Here is a 22,978-nt window from a genome sequence, read left to right as displayed (position 1 = left end):
TCCCATTCTCAGTGTGTTGTCTGCTTTTGCACATCTTCTGCATCAAAAAGGTGAATTTCACCTTTATTTGAAAATTTTTTTTCAAACTTGGAGGAATTGTCAAGTAAAAGAGAATAAAAATTGTTTCATGTGTGTGAAAATATTTTCACTAAAAGGCAATGGATGTGTAGTACTGAAAGACTTTAGAGAAAAGAACAGTAATAAGACAGACAATTAAATTCTTTTCTCTTTGGCTCCATACTAGACCTTGAAGTAATAAGTGGTGGCTGCATACTGAGAAGTGAGTACCGATTTTTAATCTTTAATCAGAGCTTTACAATAATTCCAGGAGAAAATTCAGAAGGGAGAATTTTTGAATTAACTCTGCAAATGGTGTGAAGAGAATTTTTTTAATTATTAAGTTGTTTTTGTCATTCTAGAGACTTTCATCAAGTTTACAATTCCCTGTAAAGGTGACCTAGCAGAAACTTTATTTCAAATTGTACCTCCATGTCTATCTGTACTGTCTCCTTTGAAGTGTTCACCCTTGCACCTTGTCTGTTGTTCTTTTGTTATGAAAGGTGACTCTGGATACTTCCTCAGATTTTAGGAGAACACTAGAGTTTCAGAGAATGTTTGTTTTGTCTTTTCTTTCTTCATCTGACAAATTAAATATACATTAATGACTCCTTGGTTTTTCAAGAATTTAAATGGGTAAACAAATTTTTAAAGTCCCAGTGCTGAACTTCCAACACAGGCAGTTGTCTTTCCAAATGTTAAATAGTCATTGACTTTAAATAGGTTTATTTTTTAAAATGCAAACCTGATACAGTTTAACTAAAAGTCCCTTCCTGTTGTTTAACTTTTAGTCCTGATTATGAAGATGCCATGATTTCATTAGTTTTCTAGTTACTCTTGTCTTCCGGGGTTGTCATGACCTGATTTTTTTTCATGTCAAAACAAGCAGAGAAAAAGGAGGATGTGGAATGAAAACAGCATTAAAAAGCCAAAATATTCAGAGATTAATTGGTTATTTGTAGAGATACTGAGCTCACCTTAAACTCCCCCCAAGCCTGTCTTTGTTAATCTGTGGTGTTTTTTGATTTCTCTGATTAGTTAAAAGCTAGTTAAGACTAATCAGTTTTTTACAATGATGGCCCTCCCTTGCGTTATTTCCCTCGCCTCTTTTAATTACTGGGTTAAGTAGGAAAACCTCACTTAGACTATGTGTTTTTTAAATCCATTTGTCTCATGAACACAAGCAACACTGGACTTTTAGGGGATTTCTGCTGGTCATGTATTTCATTGTCTGATAGTACTTTTACTTGAATTTTTCTTAGTGCTATGCTGGTTTCCTTAGACAAGCCTTGTTCATAATCTCTGTCTCACTGTATCTAGTACTGTTTCATTAGGTTTCCAGATGTATAGCCTCCTGTTGGTTGAGAGTGATTTTCCTCACAGTATTTGAAAAAACAAAAGCTTATTTCACACGTGGATTTAATGCACCTCAGCGTGTCCCACTCACTGCAAACAGGTGAGAGATTACACCAGAGATGCTTTAGCCTCACTGAGAAAGGAAATCAGCTGGAATACATGCACATACTCACTGTGGGGATGAACTAGCCTGCCAGCTATTTCACTGTGGATTTTGCTTAGCATTCAAAATGTACTATATCACTGTTCAAATTGAATGAGATGCTCATAATTGTTAAATGAAATGCAGCTGCCTTAGTTGTGTTGAAAGGTCAAAGCTAAGGCTGGGAACACGATTAATTTTCCAGAACTAGAGGTAGCAATGCCTAAATGTGCTCCTTTGTGCATCCAACACTTTAATCTGAAACTCTTAAATGATTTCTACAAAGCTAGCAAACAGAAATCCAGGAATAGTGCTGTAACTGTTTCTCGGATGAGTAAATCGGGATACTGGGGTTTAACGGCTTGTTGAAAGTCCCTGGGGGTGAATCAGTGACAGTCCTAAAATTCTGGTGGCAGGTCATCTTCTCTCACAGCTGCAGGTGGGATGAGGTGGTTGAAGTGCTCGAGTGTATCCGTGCCACATGCAGATTGTTCTCCATCAGCAGCTCCCAGTGCAGCAGGACGGGCGGTCTGGGAGAGGTCTTCATGGGTCTGTCTGCAGTTTCTGCTTTGTAATGAGCATTCATTCATGGGCAGGGAGATCTGAAATGTCTGGCAGTCGTGGCTGGAAGCTAATTCTTTGTTCACGGAGATCTGTGTTTTAATGCTGTTAATGTTTTCATTTCGTTCACTTGTTAGGGCAATAAAAGAGATTTCATTCTTGGCAGACGGACGTAACCCTTGCTGAATGAGAACCTCTGGCAATCTAAACTTTAGCCACCCAACTGCTGAGAGACGGTTGCTGTTCCCAGCTGGTGTGAGGCAAACCAGGGAAGAAGGCAATCCCTGCTCAGGATGCTGTTGTGGCACTGTCTGTGCTCCGGGGGGTTGTTCACACTGGGAGCCAGCCCTGTGCCTGACTGTGTAGGTGCAGTTCGGCTGCAGGCAGGAGCAGATTACAGCCTGGAGAACATAGCTAGTCTACCACTGAATAAATTAGCTGAGATAAGAATCATGCCTGAGCCATGACATCGTGGGCTTGTCTCCTGGGTCCCGGCTGCCAGGCTGCTCCGCCGCGGCTGCTCCGGCCAAGTGAGACCGCACAGTGGGCACAGCTCCAGTTATCACTGCAGCCTCCTCAGTCACCTGATTCAAGTCATAATCCTGTCTCACACTCTGCCAGGCTTCCCCTCCACACCAGCCTCGTTGCATGTGAGGGCACGAGTCCATAGGATAACTCAGGTTGAAGGGACCCTGGGATGTCATCTAGTCCAGCCTCCCGCTTAAAGCAGGTTCGGTGATGAGGTCAGGCCAGGTTACCCAGGAGTGAAACTTGGAGTAACGAGTTGCTAAAGGAATAAGAGCTAATTAAAGCTTCATGAAGCATGTCACAGGCAGGAAAGCTCACAGAGAGTGGGAAAGGGGAGGCAAGGGGAAATCTGTTCACAGTTTGTTACAAAAGGAGGAGAAAGACAACACTACAGCTGGAAACCTTTTTTTGCTTGCATCAGGGAGGATCTGAAAGGGGATCTGACAGGTAGGTTTCCATCCAGAAACTGTTGTTTGCTATTCAAACTGCTTGGACACTGTAAGGGGATTTTTTAATTTTTTTTTTTTTTAACTGATGACATGAAGTGTAGCTGTCACTGGTATTCCTTCAGTGTGGTGAATAACACACTGCTCAGGCCTAATTGTGACACGGAATCAACTGTGCTTTGTTGAGGTCAGCTAAAGGCCAGGACTGTTGAAAACTGGTGGGATATACCAGGGAAAGGATTACTTTATATGTATCCTATGCCCTTGCCTTTTTTTTTTTCCTCTTTGCTGGGGACTTCTGTCAGAGACAGGCTCAGAGAGAGGTGAAAGTTACTGTGATAGTGGCTCATGGAATTACCATCTTACTGCTGTTCTCACCAGGCACTTGTGCCTGAAGGCTCCTGCTGTGTTAAAGGCTTACTGGCTCTACAGTAAGTAAGATCATGTGCTTTTGTCTCAGTGATTTGAATATGGCATCATCTTAAAATACGAACTTCAAAATCTGCAGCAGGAGCAGTACTGTTTGTGTAATGCCTAAACAGTGGCTCAGACTCTGAATTGGGATTTTGTGTGCAAATGATATAACACCAGTAGCTCTTGCTGTCTGTTATAGCAAAGTGGAGCAGGAGGGAAAATATATGGAGAGTAAGATTGATTATATTGAAGAGAAGAAAGCAGGATTTGCATAGTTTCTGTGTAGGATTTAATATCCACATATATCTTCAAATAAGCACAATGTAAATGTTCTCTGGGGCTTTTTCCTATGCAAGACGCTATTTATGGTTAAAGGTATGGAAGGACCCTTTCATATTAAAACTTCCTGTTCTTTTGATTTACCAAAAGTTAAGTAAAGAAAGGAAGATTAAAGAGGAAGGAAAGTCTAAATAGATTTCTGTTTCTGGAAGCAGAGACTACAAAACAGCTTTTCAAGCAGGGCATAAATTATGCTTACAAATAAGCAGCACAGTCTTTACAAGTCTTGTGTCTCAGAGCTGCTCAGAGAAGAATTTCGCTTGTAGAGATTTAGTTATATTTGAAGTCTCAGTTCCTAATAGGAAAAAAACCCCAAGCTACTAGTTCCTGAATACAGATGGTTTTAAAAAAATGGGCAAAAACCCAACCAGCAAAACAACAACAAACAAAAAACCTCCCATAATACAAAACTGTTCACAAGTTTTGAATGTAATAATTTCTTTTTTAATTAATGCTGCATTTAGTTAACTTCATAGATATTGTAATATTTAATATAAGTGTTTATAGCTTATAAGGGTTATATGTGCAGAGAAAAGAATAAGATTTGTGTGCATTTTCTGTTCTGAGATAGTATTTTAAATCAGACAAATATGTGTGACTGATACTAATCACAGAACAGAGGAGAAACACCCTCCCTCACTTAAAGTTGAATCAAAAACTGATATTGAAGAATGCTGAGGTGTGTCAGAGAAAGAAGTAACTGTGACAGTAGAACTTAGAAGTTGATGTGGTGAATCATTCATTTATTATCAAATTTTGGAAATAATGTTTTTTCTTGCTTCTGTTTTGTATTTCCTTGCTCAAAGTACTCAGATCCTGTGAGATAAAATTAATTGTCAAGAGATTCACTCCAGGCTTGCATGTTACTTGATAGTTTGTCTAGTATTGAAAACAGCAGCCAGAAGTGTGGTGCATCTGTGAGCTGGACTGTTGTCACCTTCACTCAGAAGATGGAATTTGTCACGGGGGGATGAAAAAAGACTAGAGTTTGACTTAGCCCACTTTTGAAAGTTTCCTTAGAAGTCTGATGTGGTTATTTAAGTGTCTTTTCTGTATGAAGAAAATAGAGGTTGTGTGGATTTCTCAAGGACAGATTAGTGCCATTCAGTTTCTATCCTCACATAAACCATTTTCAGCACACACATCTATCTGAACACTTAATATTAAGCAATTGTACTTAAAAGGTGAAAAAGGATTGCTTGCAGTTTAAAGATCACTGCTCCAGTATCACTAAGTGTAACTTGAAAGTTTTTAAGAAATTGCTGTTCCCTCAGGATTAAACCGTGTTCATTAAAATACCTTTTTCATCAATAATGTGATCCTAGAAGGACTATTAACAGGTAAACCTACCTGCTTATTTTAGGTTACCAGAAACAAATATATCTTCAAGTTGAAATGGGATTAGTGACCAAATGAAAATAGTAGCTTTCTGCATAGATTGGGTGGGTAGGTGTTACCCAATTTAAAACAATTACTCTTATCCAAATGTGTTGTTGACACAGCTAAAATTTACATAGGACTTTTTGTTCTTGTTCTCCTTTCCCACTCCTGTTGAGCAGGATAGATTTCATCCAAGAAAAGCTGGAGTAACTTTATTCTGTTTTAATAAACCGGGTTGCATCAGGAATTGAAATTACAAGGATTGTACTGTAAAAATAAACTAGGTAGCATTAGTATATGGCAACACTGTGAAGGGTGAGATGGGGGGCAGGTGCTTCCCAGAAAATTTTAGTCCAGGGAAGAAGCATTTGCAGATTGTGAAGCTGAAAATGTGCTTACATTAAAATGTGTTTGTGAAGCCTTACGGTGAAGTTGCATCATCTTTTTGGGCAGATGGTCTTGGCAGAAGTAACAGGAGCTTGGACAGCGGTCCTTGGGTCTCTGAGAGGAGCTGACACCAAGGAAATTCAAGGGCATAAAGTGGGGAGGAAAAGAGCTTGCCTTGCCTCTGGGCTGAGATGTTCAGCAGAGCTGAGGGAAGAAAGGAACATGTGGCTGGGGTGAGGTGAAGCTCTTGCCTATCAGTTTGAGGGCAGAGCTGACAGGGAGTTCAGAAGGTCGCGGTGCAGGGCTGGTGCTGTGTAGGACCTTGGCTGTATGGAGGGCTGGGAGTTTGAGCACGGGGGACTATGGGGCTGTGGGAGATGACAAATCCATTTGGAATTGGAGCTGTGCCTTTGAAGGAAGGCTGGCCAAAGGGGGCATTTTAGGGTTGCTAAGGGTAGGATTAATCTCTGGGATGTGAGCTGAGTTCACTTTATCCAAATTCTGTTCTTGATTCTCCTGGGGTTTTTTGGAAGTGCAGAGTATTGAGGGCTGTGATGTGTTTGTGTTCTGCTCTGGTGTTCTTGCCTAGGTTTGCAGGCTGAAAACTGCTCATCTCACAAGCACAAATAGGTTTGTTTGTGAAGCTGTGCTTTTTCAGGGCTTTAGTCTGAAGTGTGGAATATTGTTCCTTGGTTCTTCCCCGTGTTTCTTCTGCCAGTTGAAGCAATTGTTGCCATCTGTCATTCTGGATTTATTTCCACAGCAGCTGCTTTGGGAATCTTTGAGCCTGTGTAGTCCTGTGGCTTTTTGTAGAATAGGGATCTTTTTACTACAGCAAGAGAAGAGAGCAAGCACTGGGCTTTAATCTTAAAAGGAACCTTTAAACAACAGATCTCCTGAAAGGAATACAATGCCTAGGTGCAAATTAAAATTAAGGAATTTAAGAATGAAAGGAAACATCTTCTTTATGTGCTCTTTGTATTCATCATAGGCTTGTCAAAATGAAGAGAAGAACCATTCCACAGAAGAACTTCGCAAGTCTGAGATCCAGGAGGAACTGAAAAAAGCTAATAGCCTTCCTAGTTTGACTCCTGGAACCAAAACAGCAGATAAAGACAAGCAACCCCGAGAAGGTTTTTTTCATTTCCTTGGAAGCTTATTTAATATTGCAACAAAATCTTCTTTGGTGGAATCTAAATCCTCTACCTTCCAAGATGAACCCAACAGATGTGAAAAGGATTTACGGAACACAAATACTTTTCCAAAGGACGTGCAGCCAAAGCATCCAAAAATTGAGGAGCCTCTCTGTTCTACAGCCAGGATAAAAGAAGATTCTGTAAATAAAGGGACTGCCACCTTAAACAATATTGGGAAAGATATCTCACAGGATCTGCAAGGAGACTGGAAACAAGCTGCAGATACACAGAAGTAAGTTTTATAATTTATTATTATAATATAATTATATTATTATTTTGTTTGTGTGTGTGCACACAGAACTACATTGTCGAAGTTCCACTGACTGTATGACAAATGTCTGTCATTTCTAAGGATGGTTGGAGTGTCTGTGACTTGACTTCATGCAAAACTCTAGTAGCAACTATCCTAAATATACTTGGTGATTTTTGCTTTTGTGGTTTTTTCCCCCTTGTTCTTTGGGATTTTCCTGTGATGTAAAGAGGGTTATGTAATTCACTCAATTAGCCCAAATATGGAGCATTCTTAACAGTCCTGTAATATTTCAAAATAAGCTTTAAAAAAACCCAACAATTGGTGCCAAGGGCACCGTTGTGTTTGAGAGCAGCAATGTGCAAACATTGGCTGTGGTCTGCGCTGTAAATTACGAAATCTCTTCTGTCATAAAAATAGGTGTTTGTTTTCCAAAGACACTTTGTAGCTGTTATGTTGAAAATTAGACTTACATGTGGGGCAGCACAGCATAGGTTTGGAGTTAGTTATGAACGTACACCCATGGTGCCTGTCCAGTTTTTGGTAGGTTGTTCGTGGGCAGTGGATCTGTAAGTTACGTTTACTCAGATTTTCAATATGACCCAGAACATTTATTTAAAATTTAAGCCCAAAATAACAATTAGGGGTAACCAATAAGTCTGTCACAGTGCCCCTGCTTGTATTGCAGGATGGGAGGATGTACTGAGAGGAAACACCTTTTTTTCTTTGAAGTTTTTAAACTAATTTGAGTTGTGCTCAGTATATTTATTGGTGGTATGTGAAGTGTTTGTTTCATCTCCATATAGGAGGTCAGAGATACCTGAAATAGCTGCTTATTGAATTCCACTTCCATACTGGGGACATCTCCAGCACTCTGTCCTTACCTACTCAGCAGAATAATTCGAGGCATTTGTCATTCACCTTCATAATATAAATGTAATGGCTGATCAGGATACGAATAGGGGATACAGCACCTATTTAGGTGAAATTAAAACTGCATTTCCCCCAGCACCGTACAGTGCTGTTTGTAATTCCTAACAGCAGTGGTTGTGTTCTCACGAGCGCTCTGGTTTGGTCTGTGACGTGGTCGGCTGGGTTTTATTACAGACTCTTATCGTAGTCACACATCCGACTGTGCTTTTTCCAAACCACACGTTGCAGCTCAGCCACCACCACTGCTTTGATCAATACAGAAGCAAATTTCTCCTCCCCTCAGCTGTTATCTGCAGAGGCCCAGCAGCATTGTGTTATTTGGTCTAGTTCTCAAAAACCTGTTGGACAGGCCGTGTTGCTGCATCAGTCTCTTGCTGCTGTTTGCCCAGTTTACAGCATCTTTGTTCATCTCATGAACTCTTCAGGGTAATGTAGATTAATAAATTTGACATCAATAAAAGCTTACAGAGTTTGGAAGGTGTGGGTGTGAACTCACTGAGGTGAGCTCTCTGCTCTGCGCAAGCGTTTTTGGGTCATTTTTGTTTTCTTGAAGTCGAAGTTGTAGTTGGGCATTTTCAACTGACCATGTTCTGACATTGTCCTGTATTGTTAGGTATATCTGCCTAATCCATCTAGATTCTTCTCACTATAGTTTATCTGTCTCATGGCCAAGCAAGCATAGAAAAATGTATGTTGCTAGTTTGGAGGCAAGAGTAAGCTGGCCTATGTATAGAATGAAGTTTTTCTGTGGAAAATGACTTTTTTAAAGTCGGAAAAAAATTATATTTTTTTCATGGAAGCTGTTGCAAGTTACAGCAAACATGAAACCAGTCTTTTTTCAAAAGTACAGTGTACATTCTGCCCTTTTTGACTCAGGGTACTAACAAGTTTGACAATCTCTGTGTAACTTTTGTTATGTTTTTCTCTGCCTGACCACACAATGTGAACTGTTTTTCTGAAGCAAATGGTGAACAGAAATTGAAATGACAATGCAAAAGTATAGGTTTGCACTCATTACCTTTTTAAAATGCTTTAATCAAGGATACCTCTTTTATTTCTTTTATGGGCTTGCTCTCTTTTAGTTTATAAAAGTTAAAGGCATGTAGAGCAGTTTTTCTTTTCAGTACTAGCTGGCTTCTTTACTAAATATTAACTGACTGGTATTCATTTAACAAAGTTAAACTGTAAAAGTGCTCCTGACTGCTGCTGGTTTGCCAGAGAGTCTTGTAGGAAGTACCAAGTAGTTGGAAGTGGGTACTGAAAGCACATGACTAATGATGAGAAGGGGGAAAATGTAGCACAAAGGAACAGGAAAGTGTGGATACCATGAAGGGAAAGGATGGTGTGAACCTAATTGCTTGAAAATTGAGTCCTAAAAGACATATGAGACATGCTAGTGAGCCATATAAAGTCAGAGGCACTATTGATTCCATTGATTGTTATGTTAAACTGCAATTTTAGCATTTACTGTAGAAGCAGAATGAAGCAGAGGGCTTTACAAATCCTTAAGACCACTACATTATTAATCTTACAACAGTTTCCTTGGCCATGAGGAACATGTAAATGAATTTGTTAATTCTAAGCTGCTGTGAAATATTACATTAGAGATTATCTGTGGTTAGCAAGGAGGTTGCAGTAAGTGAAAGAGGGATGTTGTTAGGTTGCATAATCCCCATTGGGTTGTTAAAAAAAAAATCCCAAACCAAACAACCTTTCAGATCTAAAATACCCACCAAATAGTCTCAGATGCCTCTATTCAGACAATCTTATTAACCTCTTATCCTTAAAATGGTATTTTACAAAATACAGGGAAATCAGACTGCTCTGACCTGTCAACTGAGGTTAATTTTAGTCTCAGTGGGAGGCCTGGCACTTGGTAAAGATTCAAGTTTCCAGGCCTTGAGCCAAGGAAAGGGGAATTCATGAGCTCAGTCTGTGGAGTACATGTTTGTGAGGGACAAAATGTGTAGGTCACGTTATTCCTCCGTCACTCTGGCTGGTTGGCTCAGAGGTAATTTGTACCCTCAAGGCTTCTGCTCCTTTAGTCTCCACAGTGGCAAGTGGTAAAGGAGCAGCACAGAGGAGAAAACCATGATAAATTTGGCGAAGTCTCTAGACAACAATTGCTGTGGACAGTAACATCATAGTTGCAGCACTGAAGGTGGGTGAGGAGAGTTGGGTTGGCTAAGTCTCCACTTACTGCATCCCTTAGTCTTATATTTCTTGAAGATTTCCTTGCCTTGAAGAAGCGAAGTGAAGCAAGCAGTAGCCTTGCAGTGCTCTGTAAAAGGTAATGACGGAGGGGTAAGGCTGGTAAAAGATAAAATACAGTTTTAAAGTAATGCTTATTTGGCTTTCAGTGGAAAGAAAAATGCAAAGGAAGGTATTTGCTACTAAGTGGAGAAAAATCTCTTACTTAGGTAAGATGGCAACTTCTGTGCAGAATAGTCCCCTGTGGCAGACTGGTAAGGGTAAAAGAGAAAAGTTCATGTTTAGTCTTAGCCTTTGCACTCCTTAATGATGTTAAAACCATACTTTTGACTGATGAAATAGCCCTGAATATAAAACTGTGGAACACTGGGGATGCACTTCACTTTATTTCTTATTGCTGAAAATTTACGAGAGACACCAAGATTTCATAAAGTAGGTGACAAATATGAAACACAAATATGCCCCTGTTATCTTTCTTTCCTATAATGTAAAATTCTTCCACTTACACATCACTAACGAGCAACAATTTGGCTTCAAAATTGAGACTGTTTCTCTAAGACTCCCGAGAATGGACTTTCTGCAGTACCTCCCTGTGAACCCCACAACTGCAAGGATTTTCTAAGTGTAGGTAGAAGAGGGGAGGGAGTGATTTCTAAAGCAAGTGCTCAACAATCCTGTTTTTACCAGGAGCCAGGTACTAGTAATAGTTTAGTGAGATCATTGCAAGCAGTTTAATTCAGAAGGGAGGTAGCCTTGAGGAGAAACAAATTTCAATCTGTTGACAGTTTTCCTATGCTATACATTACTGACCTTTGTGAGAGGATGGGGGGGTTTTATTTATTTTGAAGTCTAGTAAATCTGTTGCTACATATCTAATTAATGTATATTGGTATTAGCAATTAGTATTTCTCACCTTGGTACTGTCAAAATATCCTGCCCTTTTATTTTCCTCTGTTAGGAACACATCTGATAAAATCATTGGTGTTTACATAGTTCTGGTCAACAGGTCCGTTCCAGAGCTTGTCATTCTCCTTTGTGTTACTGGTCAGATGCAGGCTCGTGGTGATAAAGAAACACAGCCCTTAATTTGTCTGATGGATTGTGTATTGTGGTTTTGACTCCCTCAGTAGCAGCAGTGTTCATCTTTCCCTATAGATGCCTTTGGCAGAAAATCAAGAGCAAATGAGTGGAAATTAAATCACTTAATTCCAAGCAAGGTCATTCCTGAGGAACAGTGGGGAAGCTGCTGCTCCTGCATTTGTTGAAGTCAAATCCATCTTGTGGTCAGAGCTGTGTCCTTCTCTGTAATTGCCTACTCAGAACCTATTTTACATATGAGACCTGAACTTGTAAAACCATAAATGTCCGTCCATCTTTTGAAGAGTCTGTTGGGTGACAACAGTAAGAGGAAAAAAAGAACACTCTGTTGATTGCTTCCATTATAGTAATACCTGCAAAAAGGTCCCCATTGTGAAGACAAATATATGTGGTTATCTAGAGACAGGAGAGACAGGTGCTTCCCCTTGTGGTGAGAGGTTGCCTTGGTGGTGCCTCTGGGGAACCTCAGGACAGCTGTGAGTCCTGGTGCCTACAAGCACTACTGTTTGTAGTAATTAACTAGATCAGTTAATTTTGGTCTTAATTCCCTGATTCAGTGTGTACACAGACACTGGAAGCAGCACAAGGAGGAGTGGGAGACAGAGGTACACCCACCTTGGGGTGGGAAAATAGGGATGGAGGAGAGGGAGGCAGTAATTCATCTTTTGGTGTTTTTCTGGCTTCTGCCTTCAGAAATTGGCCATGGAAATACAGTGTTGTTGAGTTGCTGGTGCTCAGATGAAGTGGGAGTCACTGCAGAGAGTGACCTGCTTCTGCTTGAGAGGGGTATAAACTCTGTGGGTAGCTCCACCCTTCTAGGACAGCCAAATACAGCCCAAAATTGATTTAGAAGGCTCTCCTGAGGAAAGGGTCAGGGTTATCCTGCCCCTAATTCCATGGAGGAAAGCCTCCATCAGTGATTTCAGGAGTTTACCCCAACGCTCATGGAAGGATTTAGTGTTAGGTCTCTAAATCAGAGGGTTTCATTATTCAAAAATCTTTTCTTTCAGACACATCTCTGTGCACACCTTGATTTGAACAAACTACTCTTTAACAGTACTCACAGACTTTCAGATTTTGATGAGAGCCCAAGCCTGTGTGAATCAACAGAGACCTTGTCAAGGCAGGTGCTGTGCTGAGACTTAGTGCCCCATTCCAGCAGTGGGGTGGTGAATTCCAGGGCTGTGCTGTGGGAGAAATGCAGGCCCAGAAGCATTTCTCTTCCTGCCAGAGAGGGTTACCTGCCCAGGGCTGGGATGTGGCCCAAAGGAAAGGTTCTAGTTGGCGCCAAAGCAAAGTTTTTTGCATTTCTGAAGAATGAAACTCCGTATTTTAAGAGTAATTCTTAACAGATGCGTGATGCAAAGTCGAACTAAATTAATTAGGCTTAAAATTAATTCACTGGATTGTTTTTTTTCCACTGAACTTTTTCTTTTGTAGGATTGTTCAACTATGCAATGGATTCAATTGAGAGACTGTTTCTTAGAAACTGCATTTTACAGTGGGATTTTAAAGTTACAGAGCTACCTGCAGTGTAACTGTTCAGGACTTCTGGGCCTTTACTCATCAGTAGGACCCTATTTCTCACACCTTCCTCTTTACTGTTGATAATCGAGAAGTACTACCCTAAAGGGCAAGGGGAAGGAAATCATTCCTTCCAAGGTCACAGAGACTGTGTTTGCTTTTATTAAAATTGTCATTGGCTCTTAATTGTCCTTCTGGAACATTAGCTTTGAAATTTCCTGCAGAATCAACTATGTGCAAATCACTTCGTTCAACCAAACTTTTGACCTTTTCAAATACACATTGTGAAGTCCCAGGATGCTGAGTATTTCAGACTGCAGATTTAAAGCATGAAGATATCCCTTCTGGCAAAAAAAAAAAGTGTTTTCTTTCATCTAAGTTGCATATAGCAACTGTTCAGTTAGCCCACAGTGTCTTGGTTTTTAGTATGTCTTTAATTTTTCCTATTAATGAATGTCTTACATGAGAGTAGAAACCAGCTGGCTGGCTAAGTTGGATTCCACTAGAAGATTTTTCAAAGTGACTTTAAGACAGGTGTTTCCAGACAAAGTACCTTAACATAATTTTTAAAAAAGTTGTTAGTGGAATTCAGTGGAATAAAAGCTAAGTGGAGAAAAATTAAAATAAACAACGGCATAATTTAAAAATAGTCAGAGAGGGCAGACAGGAACCACAAGAGACACGCTGATGCAGATCAGTGGTTTTCAGCCTGTAGCCTACAGATCTCTCCAGTAGCTACTTCTGTGGGGTCAGTGAGAAGAGACTGGGGGAATCATGCACATCTCTGCTTGTAAAAGCAGGAGAGTGCTGGACTGGGGAGAAGAAACCTGGAAGAGTGAGGTATGAGTTAAAAACGGCCATTTCATGCACTGGGAGAGCCACTGTGACACTGCTGAGCCTGAGCTCCTGAGCCCAGAGCTGTGCAGTGGTGGTAGTTTAAGGGTTGCTGGATGACATGTTGTGCAAATGAAGCTGTGCTGCCTGGGACTGAGATGCTGTATCAGGCTTTATGGTCTTCCTCCACCTTTCCAAAAATGGTGTAGGGTTCTCTACCATTACTGTATGGTACCAGTGTGAGGATTGGAGGGGTTGCCATCTTCATGGCATACACTTGGAAAAGATTCAAACAGTGGATGCACTCTGAGATAAGGCATTGAAGGGGGTGTGTTTGGTCCTGCTTCAAGGCTTCAGAATCAACAAGACTGTTTTATAACTAATGCCACTTTTGGGCAAGTTACACAAGACGTCTGTCACATGAGATGTCAGAAGATGTTCCCCTCCCCTCCTTGAATTAGTCCCCCTTTAACTTTTTATATCTTTTTCGCAATAGAAGAAATGTCTACGAGCACCTACTTTTGACAAATGTAACATAACTCATGCTGACATCCTCTCTTGTTGCTGTCAAAGTCTTTTGTGAAACTGAATCAAGGCTTTATAGGGAATTGAATAGCTTCCTGTGAAGATGGGAAAGAAGGAATCTCCCAGTATTTTAAATACATGACAGAATGCACACTGGGTTTTTTGTATATTCAGGCTTTCATCTGCATCCTCATGAGTTGGAAAAAAAACATTTGCGAAGAGTTTTTAAGGTAAGTTCTGAACTGACATATTCTTTTGGTAATCAGAAATAAAACAAGTCTCCAGTGACACTTTTAGAAGATCTTTTGTGACACAGCCTGTTTCTAAATGTGTCTCATACAGACTTACAGCTGAATTGCTGCTGCCACACAGGCACATGGGTTTTCATTTTTTAAATATCTTATTGTTGTGTGGGGGTGTTCAGATTGAATGCACTTCTCTGCACTCTAAAAGTAAATGCATTAGAACTAAAAGGTCTGTTGGCAAAATTTTTATAATAGGCTGAGCAGCAAATTCTTTACCAAAGGTGAGAGATCCTGAAGTTGTCATGTCTGTGGAGGAAAGGTTGGTTCCTTTTTAAAATAGCATTCACTGCAGAAACTCTTGGTAGAGGCAGGTCTGCAGGAGGGCTGTGTTTTGGGAAACACTGGCAGAGTCTGCAGGCTGAGGCTCCACAGCTGAAGCAGTGCTGTTGCCAGTGCTAGTCAGGACTGGGTTTAAGCTCTACAGGGCTTGGAGTCTTGCTCAGACTTCAAATTGATCAATCAGAGCAAAAAATTCCCTCAGAAGACAAACAAGAGAGCAAAAAGAATTGGGAGCAACGAGAAAGATCTCCATGTAAGCAGAAAGAAACTTCTGAGTGTATTTTTTTGCCTGACCATGTGTAATAGATGACATAATGATTTGGTGGGATCCATGGCTCAGATCAATGTAGATATAGAACCTAATCATGTTCTCCTTGGCAGTCTTCTGTAAAATTTACCTGTTCATCCCATATCTGGATGCTTTGGAGTTAAGAATTGATGAGTTCACGAGAAAAATCTGAAGGGAAAGTGGGGTGTGAGAGACAAATGAAAGGACATGTTCCCAGTTTCTCTTGGAGCACTGCTTCTCCCCACATGTTTATACCTAACTTCTGAATTCTTCCCACTGCATATCGGACAAAATATCAACCATGACATGAAAGACAGTTAATTGTCATCAAGCCATTTATTCAAAGTCATGTCTTGGTTTTGATGGAGATGAGTGTTTGGTATCCCTCAGTACCATTGATGTGCTCACTTCAAACATGTCATAGCAGCTTACCTATTCAAGAATCCATGAAACATTTTTTTTTGAGAATTGGTGCCAAACCTGTGTTTGTTCTCGTAAAGAAATTGTATCTGGATTTGGGATGCTTGTAGACCAACTTTTATTTTTGAAGTTGGCCAAAGAATAGAAGAGCTGATGGATTTTGTAAAAGCTTAATAGTGATTATTTAAAGCAGGAAAGGTTACTTAGTAAGGTTAATTCTGAATAAGAGCATGATCAGGTCTTACATTCTTAAGACTTATTTTTAGTATGACTATGACTGATGCTGAGTGAGTGTAGTGCACTATCAAGCTCCACAGATCCTTACCCTGGCATTTTTAGGACCTCTGGAGCTTTAGAAAATATTTTCTAATGTAGAGGGAAGTTTTCTGTGAGAAAGTGGAAAATAATGATATTTTTTTTCCTCTACTATCCTTTATTCAATTGTGTTTTGTTCTTTTTCCACTCAGAAATGTATATGTTTCTTTGAAGGGATGTGAATCCTGAAAAGAGCCATTTTAACAAATGGTGTCTGTGATGTTTAGTAGCTACCACTGTTGGTATCTCTGGAAACCAAACTGGTGGTATAGAAGACTAAAAGTAGGCATCTAACTTGGCAAGTGCTTGGGAGTTGTGCTGTTTATACACGACTTTCCTGTTTCCTCTATAACTTAATATACCTGGCTGACAAACCCTTTATTGAGATTCTGCTGTAGCCTTCATCAGAGATTACAATGAATTTAAGCCCAATATAAACTTAATTTTCAAGTTCTTTCAAAGTCTGAATTCCCATATTCATGTATTTTAGCCTAATAATTAGCCTAAAAGTACCTCACAGCATAAAACATGCATGTAAATGACTGTTTATATCTCTCTTTTAATGTTTATGAATATGAATAATTTCACTTTTAGTTCACTTGTACTCTTTGCATGTCCAAATACTGCACAAGGAGGAAGTTTACTTGTGATTTTAAATAGTATTAATTTCCCTCTTCAAAATAAAATTAATATTGAAGTAAGAATTTCGGCCTCCAAAATCTTGACAGAAAAGAGATTCTATTTTTAGATTTGTAAATCTGCTCCATTTTTGTATTCTTCTGTATCTTTTGAGAGAATCCATACAGACAAGATTTGAAGTTGCAGTTACTCAGTGATACTCAAATGTTTCACTTTCCTTAGTAAATTTATTTTTTATTTGTCACCTCAATTATTCGTTCTCAGCTCAAGAGCTGTAACAGCTTCTCAGCAAATGTGAACTAATGGGAAGGTGCAGAGAGCTTTTTAAAAATGCTATTAAAATATTTTTTACATATTGCATTGTTTTTATATTAGAAATCAAAATCTTAGCCAACACCTTTTTTGTTGTTGTTGTTGTTTTTTTCTCCAAGAGACTCTTCTGAAATGAGAATGACCATTTCCCAGGCAGGTGAATGATTACTTCCAGCCACCAGGTTAGCAGATACAGGCCAGACTTTGAAAAGGTTTCTTCTTAGTTTAGGGGGAGGCTGACTGGAGTTTAGGCACAGTCTGAGCATCTACTTTGTCCTGAGGTAGAGAATGGAAAAGCTGGCAGTGACTGATTTTTACAAGAATTCTTTAGCAGACCAAAAAATAGGGGGGAAAGAGAGAAGCATTAGAAGGAAAGGTAATTGTGATGTCTGCTAGTTTTAAGAAAGAGGAAAAACTGCTTCTTCAGAAAATTGGAGGTGACAGGCTCTGAATTTATTCTTGGTATTATCACAAAGAGCAGTGAAGGATCAGGGTCACGGTTCTTCCATGGCAGTTCTTTTATTTCTTAGTTTTTGCATTCAGTGTTTTTTACTGCTAAATTTAAGACTAATGGACATCTAGATCTACCAATTCCTGGTTATGTTTCTAGGCTTCTCATTTTGGTATTCCTTCCAACATTCAGTCTTCATTGTTACCTGATCTCCATTCACTCTATTTCCTTATTACCTGTGGTTCAAAAAAGCACCCGCTGTTGTGCACTTTATTTTTTCCCTACATTTTTTGTTTCTCCTCATTCTGTTTCTTAACACTATGTTGAGAACTTGTGTAAATATTTAAATTTCAGTTACATATTTTAGTGAACATTAGTGTAGTGCATTTTCTTCGGTTTCAATGTACAGGCCTGCTTTAGTAGGATATAACATCTTCACAAAAGTGTGCTTATTTCTGCCACTGTAAATGTTGACCTGTGACATTTGTAAGTGGTAACTCTGTCTGGTAGAAAATAAATGAGGGAAGTTGGTTATAGCAACATCTACTCTTTGCTTTTAGTATAAGTTGGCTTTTCAGTAAAAGATGTTTATGTATAATTTGTCCTACAAACCCATATTTAGCAAGAGCAGAAGAAGGAGTAAAAACAGTGTTGCGTGCAATCTACAATTCGTGCCAACCTGTGCGGGTAAACAGTACTGTTTATATGTAATCTACAGTTTAAGATAAGTTTAAGTTTGGAGATATAATCTACAGCTTGTGTTAACCTTTATTATCATGGAGCTGTTTAGATTGTCTCTCCTGTGCTGACAGTGGTGATCCTTGTTACAGGCAGACGCGACGGAAGGCAGAAGCACCTGCGATCACTTATGCAACGTATCGAGGTTCTGCAAGGATCAGGCAGCTGCTGAGGAGTCAATCAGAAACTACTGGGAAAGGAGGAGAAAATCCTGAGAATAGAAATGTTTCAGTGGTCAAAGAAAATGGAGAAATCCAAAGAACTCCCTCCCTGAAATCAGGAGGAGATGAGGGTGAAGATCACCAAGGTGATGCCGTATTAAATCCTTCTGCGGTTAGAGGGGGAAGCAAACAGTCTGGTAAAGCTCGGCATTGGTTGGGTAGAAGTAAACGTGAAATAACTGCAAAGGTCACAACTTCATCCACTGAATCCTGTCGTGAGCCAGACTTAAGACATGAACGTGCTTTAGCTGCAGCAAAAGTTAAAAGGACGTATTCACTAGATTCATTATTGTCATTTAGCAGTAGAAACGGTGAGATCCCGACCAATTCCACTTCCCAGGTTACTCCTTCCCTCAAAGTGAGTTCTGTAAGTGATTTGACTGGAAAAGAAGATGGACTGCCAGGAGAAGCAGAAGCTCTGTTTCAGACAAACAAAAATGACACTTTTAACTTTGATAAAGAAAACAATTGTAGTAAAGCAGCTAATAATAAAGAGTCCCCGAAAGAAATACAGGATGATTGTTTACATTCACCTAAGTCAATAAGTAAGACATTTAATGAAGAACTACAGGTGAGTAAGGGAGGATTTTGCTGTAATCATCAAATGGAGCATCACTCAGAGCGATCACTGGGTGTCCAGATGCTTCATTTCAGTACCACTACATTTCAGCAGGAAGCAGATCAGCAAACTGGTAGTGCAAACAAAGACAGTGATCCAAGAAAAAGTGATACACAGAAAATTGTGGCAACTGTAGAAAGAGAGCAAAATCCACAGGACTTTCCTGCTACTGTTCTTTTACCTTTTAATGAACAAATACCCCCTTCATTTAGCATGGAATCCAATGGAGAAAAGTGCATGGCCACAGGTGATCTAAGGACTTCAGTGTCATCTATTGGACACGATGAAGGCAGAGTCATGGGCAGGGAGACTTGTAAAGAACTGAGTGACTTAGGGAAACCAGTATATGTACAAAATGGTCACAAGTTAATCCATGTGGAGAATTCCAAGGATACTACCACACAGCACACTGGTTTACCTTGTCTAGAAACTGAGGGTGTGGAAACAATGAAGGTTTTGTCTGAGATTGAAGTGGAAAAGGTTGCCAATGTATCACCATGCCTATGTGCATGTCACAATGTGAAAACTGATTTGGATGAGATGACAGCACCTCGCTCTGTAACTTCCAAGTCTTCTGTTCAAACTGGAGGCTGTTGCTCAGCTCCCCTTCATCTGAGCTGCAAGTGCAAAGATAAAACTATGGGGAAAAAAGAAATCATCTTGAAAGATGCCGGAGAGACACTTTCTTGTCCTGATCTTGAATATGAGAAGAGCAAATCCTTTGAGACTGTAGATATGAGTCTCTCAAAAAACTCTATTCCTCTTCACAACCGTGGTCCTGTTGCTCTTGAAAGTGTTCGAGACACTCCTGCCAAGACAATGACACTCGCAGAGGATGACACTGCACCTCACCCTTTAATCAATCATACTCCTGCTACTTCTAAAATCAATAAGACTGGTATGACTGGGGCTGATCTTATTACTTCTGGGTGTGAAGATTGCACCTCAGAACTTACATCCCATATTTCTAAGTCACAAGAAAAAAATCTGGCAGTTTCTCATTCTGCCTTGAGACATGAAGGAAAACCTGTGACCAACCACTCTGCTTTCACCTGTGAAAAAGATGATGTAGGCATCACTTTTGAATCTCCACCTGTTCATGAAAATAGGTGTATTAATTTTTCTTCCAAGAAGGAAAACAGCAAGGAGCCTAGGATATCACCCACAGTACTTGATTCTTCATCTGACAACCAAGGAAAAATGCTGCCTTCTGCCACTAACTCTGAAAATGGCCAGATTGCTGCTTCTGAACAGGACAGCTTTATTTTTCCAGCTGCAGAGTCTAGGAGAATAATCCCTGAGGACAGAATGAACGAGGGAACACCTTGCTCAGGAGACTCACGAGCTTTGTGCCCAGTTGGTTCTCTAGAATGTGAGATTATTCTACCTATGCTTGATAGCTCTGCTGATGGAGTAAATGTAGGGGGTGTTTGCATCCCCAGGCCCACTTCAGCTTCTCTGGGATCCGGAGAGGCCTCCAACCTTTCTGTTTCTGCCTTGAAGATGTCGGGTGTTGCTCAGGGGAACAGTAACTCTTCCAGTCACAGAGCTCATGATGGGGAAGAGGAGGCCTTCACACAACAGGCTGACAGTAGTGTGTTGGCAGAGGCAATGCCATCACCCATCTGTCCTTTGAAATCTTTGGAAACAGCATCCGAGTCAGCCCGTGCTGGGACTGTGTGCAGGAATGCTGTGGGACAGGTGATCCTTGGTGACTGTGCTTCTGCTTTCTCAGAAACCCCTCCTGTGACAGGTGGTCAAACAGATGCTGCACCTGCGGAGTCAGATGGGCTTTGTTCTGAGGGACAGTGGGAAGATCCCAGTGTGAAGGGGCGAGAACAGGCTGCATTCCAAGATGCTGCTGTTTTGTTTAGGAAAGCTGAAGAAATTGTGGATTTGGTTTTACATTTGGCTACGGAGGAAATAATAGCAAAACAAGCCTTTGGTGTCTACCAGCATTGTGGTAGCAAGGACAGTTTAGTAAACAGGGATATTCTAAGTTATCAGAATGCTGAAACTGTACAGCTGGAAGCAGAAGAAATCCAGTCAGCTGTGCAGTCATTAAAAGATTTTAATGAGAGCAGTGGAGGAGCCTCATCTTCATTTACAGGAAATGAAAGAGTGGATACAATTAATCAAGATGAAAAGATACTCTCTTGCATCCCTTATAAAATTGACCTACATAGTGCACTAGCATTAAAAGCAAAAGAAACAGTTGAGGAAGTCATTAACTCAGCCATACAAAAACTGGCATCCAGTCAGTGGCAAGGCTTGGAGAGTAAAAGGCCTTCTGAAAAGGTTGAATCTAAACCTGAGGCTGAAATGCCAAAGACTTTAAATGTGGATACAAAGTTTCCTGCCAAAACACAGGAACCAACAGAGGTGAAGGAAACTCAGGGTATAACTGTAAACTGTAAAAAGGCAGATTGCTCAGGTCCTCCTTTCCTTCCAAATAGTGTGGCAAATGGCACAGATTGGCCCCAAAGAGATGAAAAGATACCAAATAATGCAATTACTCGTCAAGCAAATGGATTTCTTCCCACTGGCAGTTTAGCAAGACCAGAATCAGATACAGACACACAGTTCATTGTACCTGAATTGTCTGTTCCTGGAGAGAACAGTGAAGGGAAGCAGTGCTTCAACACAGCCTTTGCCCAAAATAATGAGAATCTGAAGCAGGCAAAAACGAGTGATCAGGACATGGAGAGAAATGACCAGCATGAAAAAAACAGTCTGGACTGCAGTGATGAAATGAAGGAATCAACAGAACTTTTGGCCTCTTCTCCACTAATTGAACAGTGGGAAAACAGTTCTTTTACTATCATTTATGAAGGTGCTCTTCAGACTGAGAACAAATCCGTCTCAACTGATGATGTGCAGACCAGATCTCTCCCTTCTTCTGGTTTGCCCTCAGACAATGTGGATCATCTAACGTGCCAAAGGGCGAAGCATGAGCACGAGTCAGCCTGTCCCTGTGGGCAGGACAACAAGCTGAATGCAGCCACAGATGGCTGTGGCTCGGAGTCGTTCCTGAGCGTGGAGGCCAAGCGCTACAGGGTGTATCCTTTCTCCTTGTCTCCCATCTATGAAGATGACAGCTCCCAGGAGGACTTGCCTTCCACAGACGTGTCCCCGGAAAGCCGTCCTGGTGGAATATCCAAAGATAACACTGATCATGCTTCCGTGCTTTCCCTTCTCCAGTCAGTCTCTGAGCGCTTGCAGTTCACTACTCGGTTCAGTGAGGAAGAGGAGGAGGAGGAGGATGGAGTGGAGGAGGAAGAATCATCATATGAGGAAAATATACTTGATGCTGAGGGAGAAGAGGACTGTCTTTCCAGCCAGTGGAGAGAGAATTTAAAAACAACCCTTCAATCGAACGACCAGAGTGGATCTTTGCCTCCTGAACAATTGTTTCTTCTTTCAAAAGAACATCTTGACTCACAGGAGCAACCAGAACAGTTTCCAGATGTGGCTTCTCCCAGTCAAACACCTTGTAAATCAGTTCCAGAGAAAGCTGATGATGCTTTAACACATCCTCCTACAAGTGTGTACTACCAGTACTTGAAATCTGCCAGCAATTCTTCTTCTGAGAAGGGGACCAGGTTTGGAAGCATTCTCCAGGATATGTTGCAGCCAAAGGTTCACTGGTCTCAAGACAACACCGTGCCAAAACTGGGAGAATTGTCAGCGGTAAGATGTCACATCACATAAAATTTATAATCAAAATTATTAGCCCAGATTCAAAATTGCCCTATTCTCCTTGCTCCCTTTTAATTAAGATTAATTCTTTTATCATAAAGGTAATCAAAAAGTAATTCTTTAGTCAAAAGTAATTAGGCTGTTTCATAGTTTTAAAAAAAAAAAAGTCTTCTGATAATATACTTTTAAAAACATAGTGTTCTTGGTTCAGCACACAGATGAAAGTGGCTTAATTGTAAAACAGAATATGTGAACAGAAAATATAATTGGAAAATATGCATAATAGCAACTTTCTGTAATAACATAATGCAGACTTGTCTATGTTAAGGGCATTTCAACCTGAAGATAATGAAAATGCCTTTTGTATGAAAATTGTTCTTTTATTTCTTTCACTTCTGAGATTGATAGAGCTGTCTTGTCCAAAAAAGATACAAATATCTGCTTCCTGGGCTGCTTGATTGTTTCATCACAGTGTCTTCTACAAATTATAGCTCAGTTAGCAAGTAATAT

General features: G+C 40.3%; 1 protein-coding gene across 1 annotated transcript in view; it reads left to right on the top strand.

Annotated features, from left to right (window-relative positions):
* The window catches only part of CRYBG3 (crystallin beta-gamma domain containing 3), an 86,102-nt gene that overhangs the window by 21,817 nt on the left and 41,307 nt on the right, over window positions 1-22,978 (top strand). Inside the window, exons 3-4 of the mRNA XM_064643643.1 lie at window positions 6,602-7,038; window positions 18,022-22,459. Of these exons, the coding sequence (XP_064499713.1) occupies window positions 6,602-7,038; window positions 18,022-22,459 (4,875 nt within the window). The remainder of the gene's footprint in view (window positions 1-6,601; window positions 7,039-18,021; window positions 22,460-22,978) is intronic.

The sequence above is a fragment of the Pseudopipra pipra genome, chromosome 2 (assembly GCF_036250125.1).
Source record: "Pseudopipra pipra isolate bDixPip1 chromosome 2, bDixPip1.hap1, whole genome shotgun sequence".
Lineage (NCBI taxonomy): Eukaryota > Metazoa > Chordata > Aves > Passeriformes > Pipridae > Pseudopipra > Pseudopipra pipra.
Note: the sequence above shows the minus strand (reverse complement) of the source record. Positions and strands in the feature narration are given on the sequence as shown.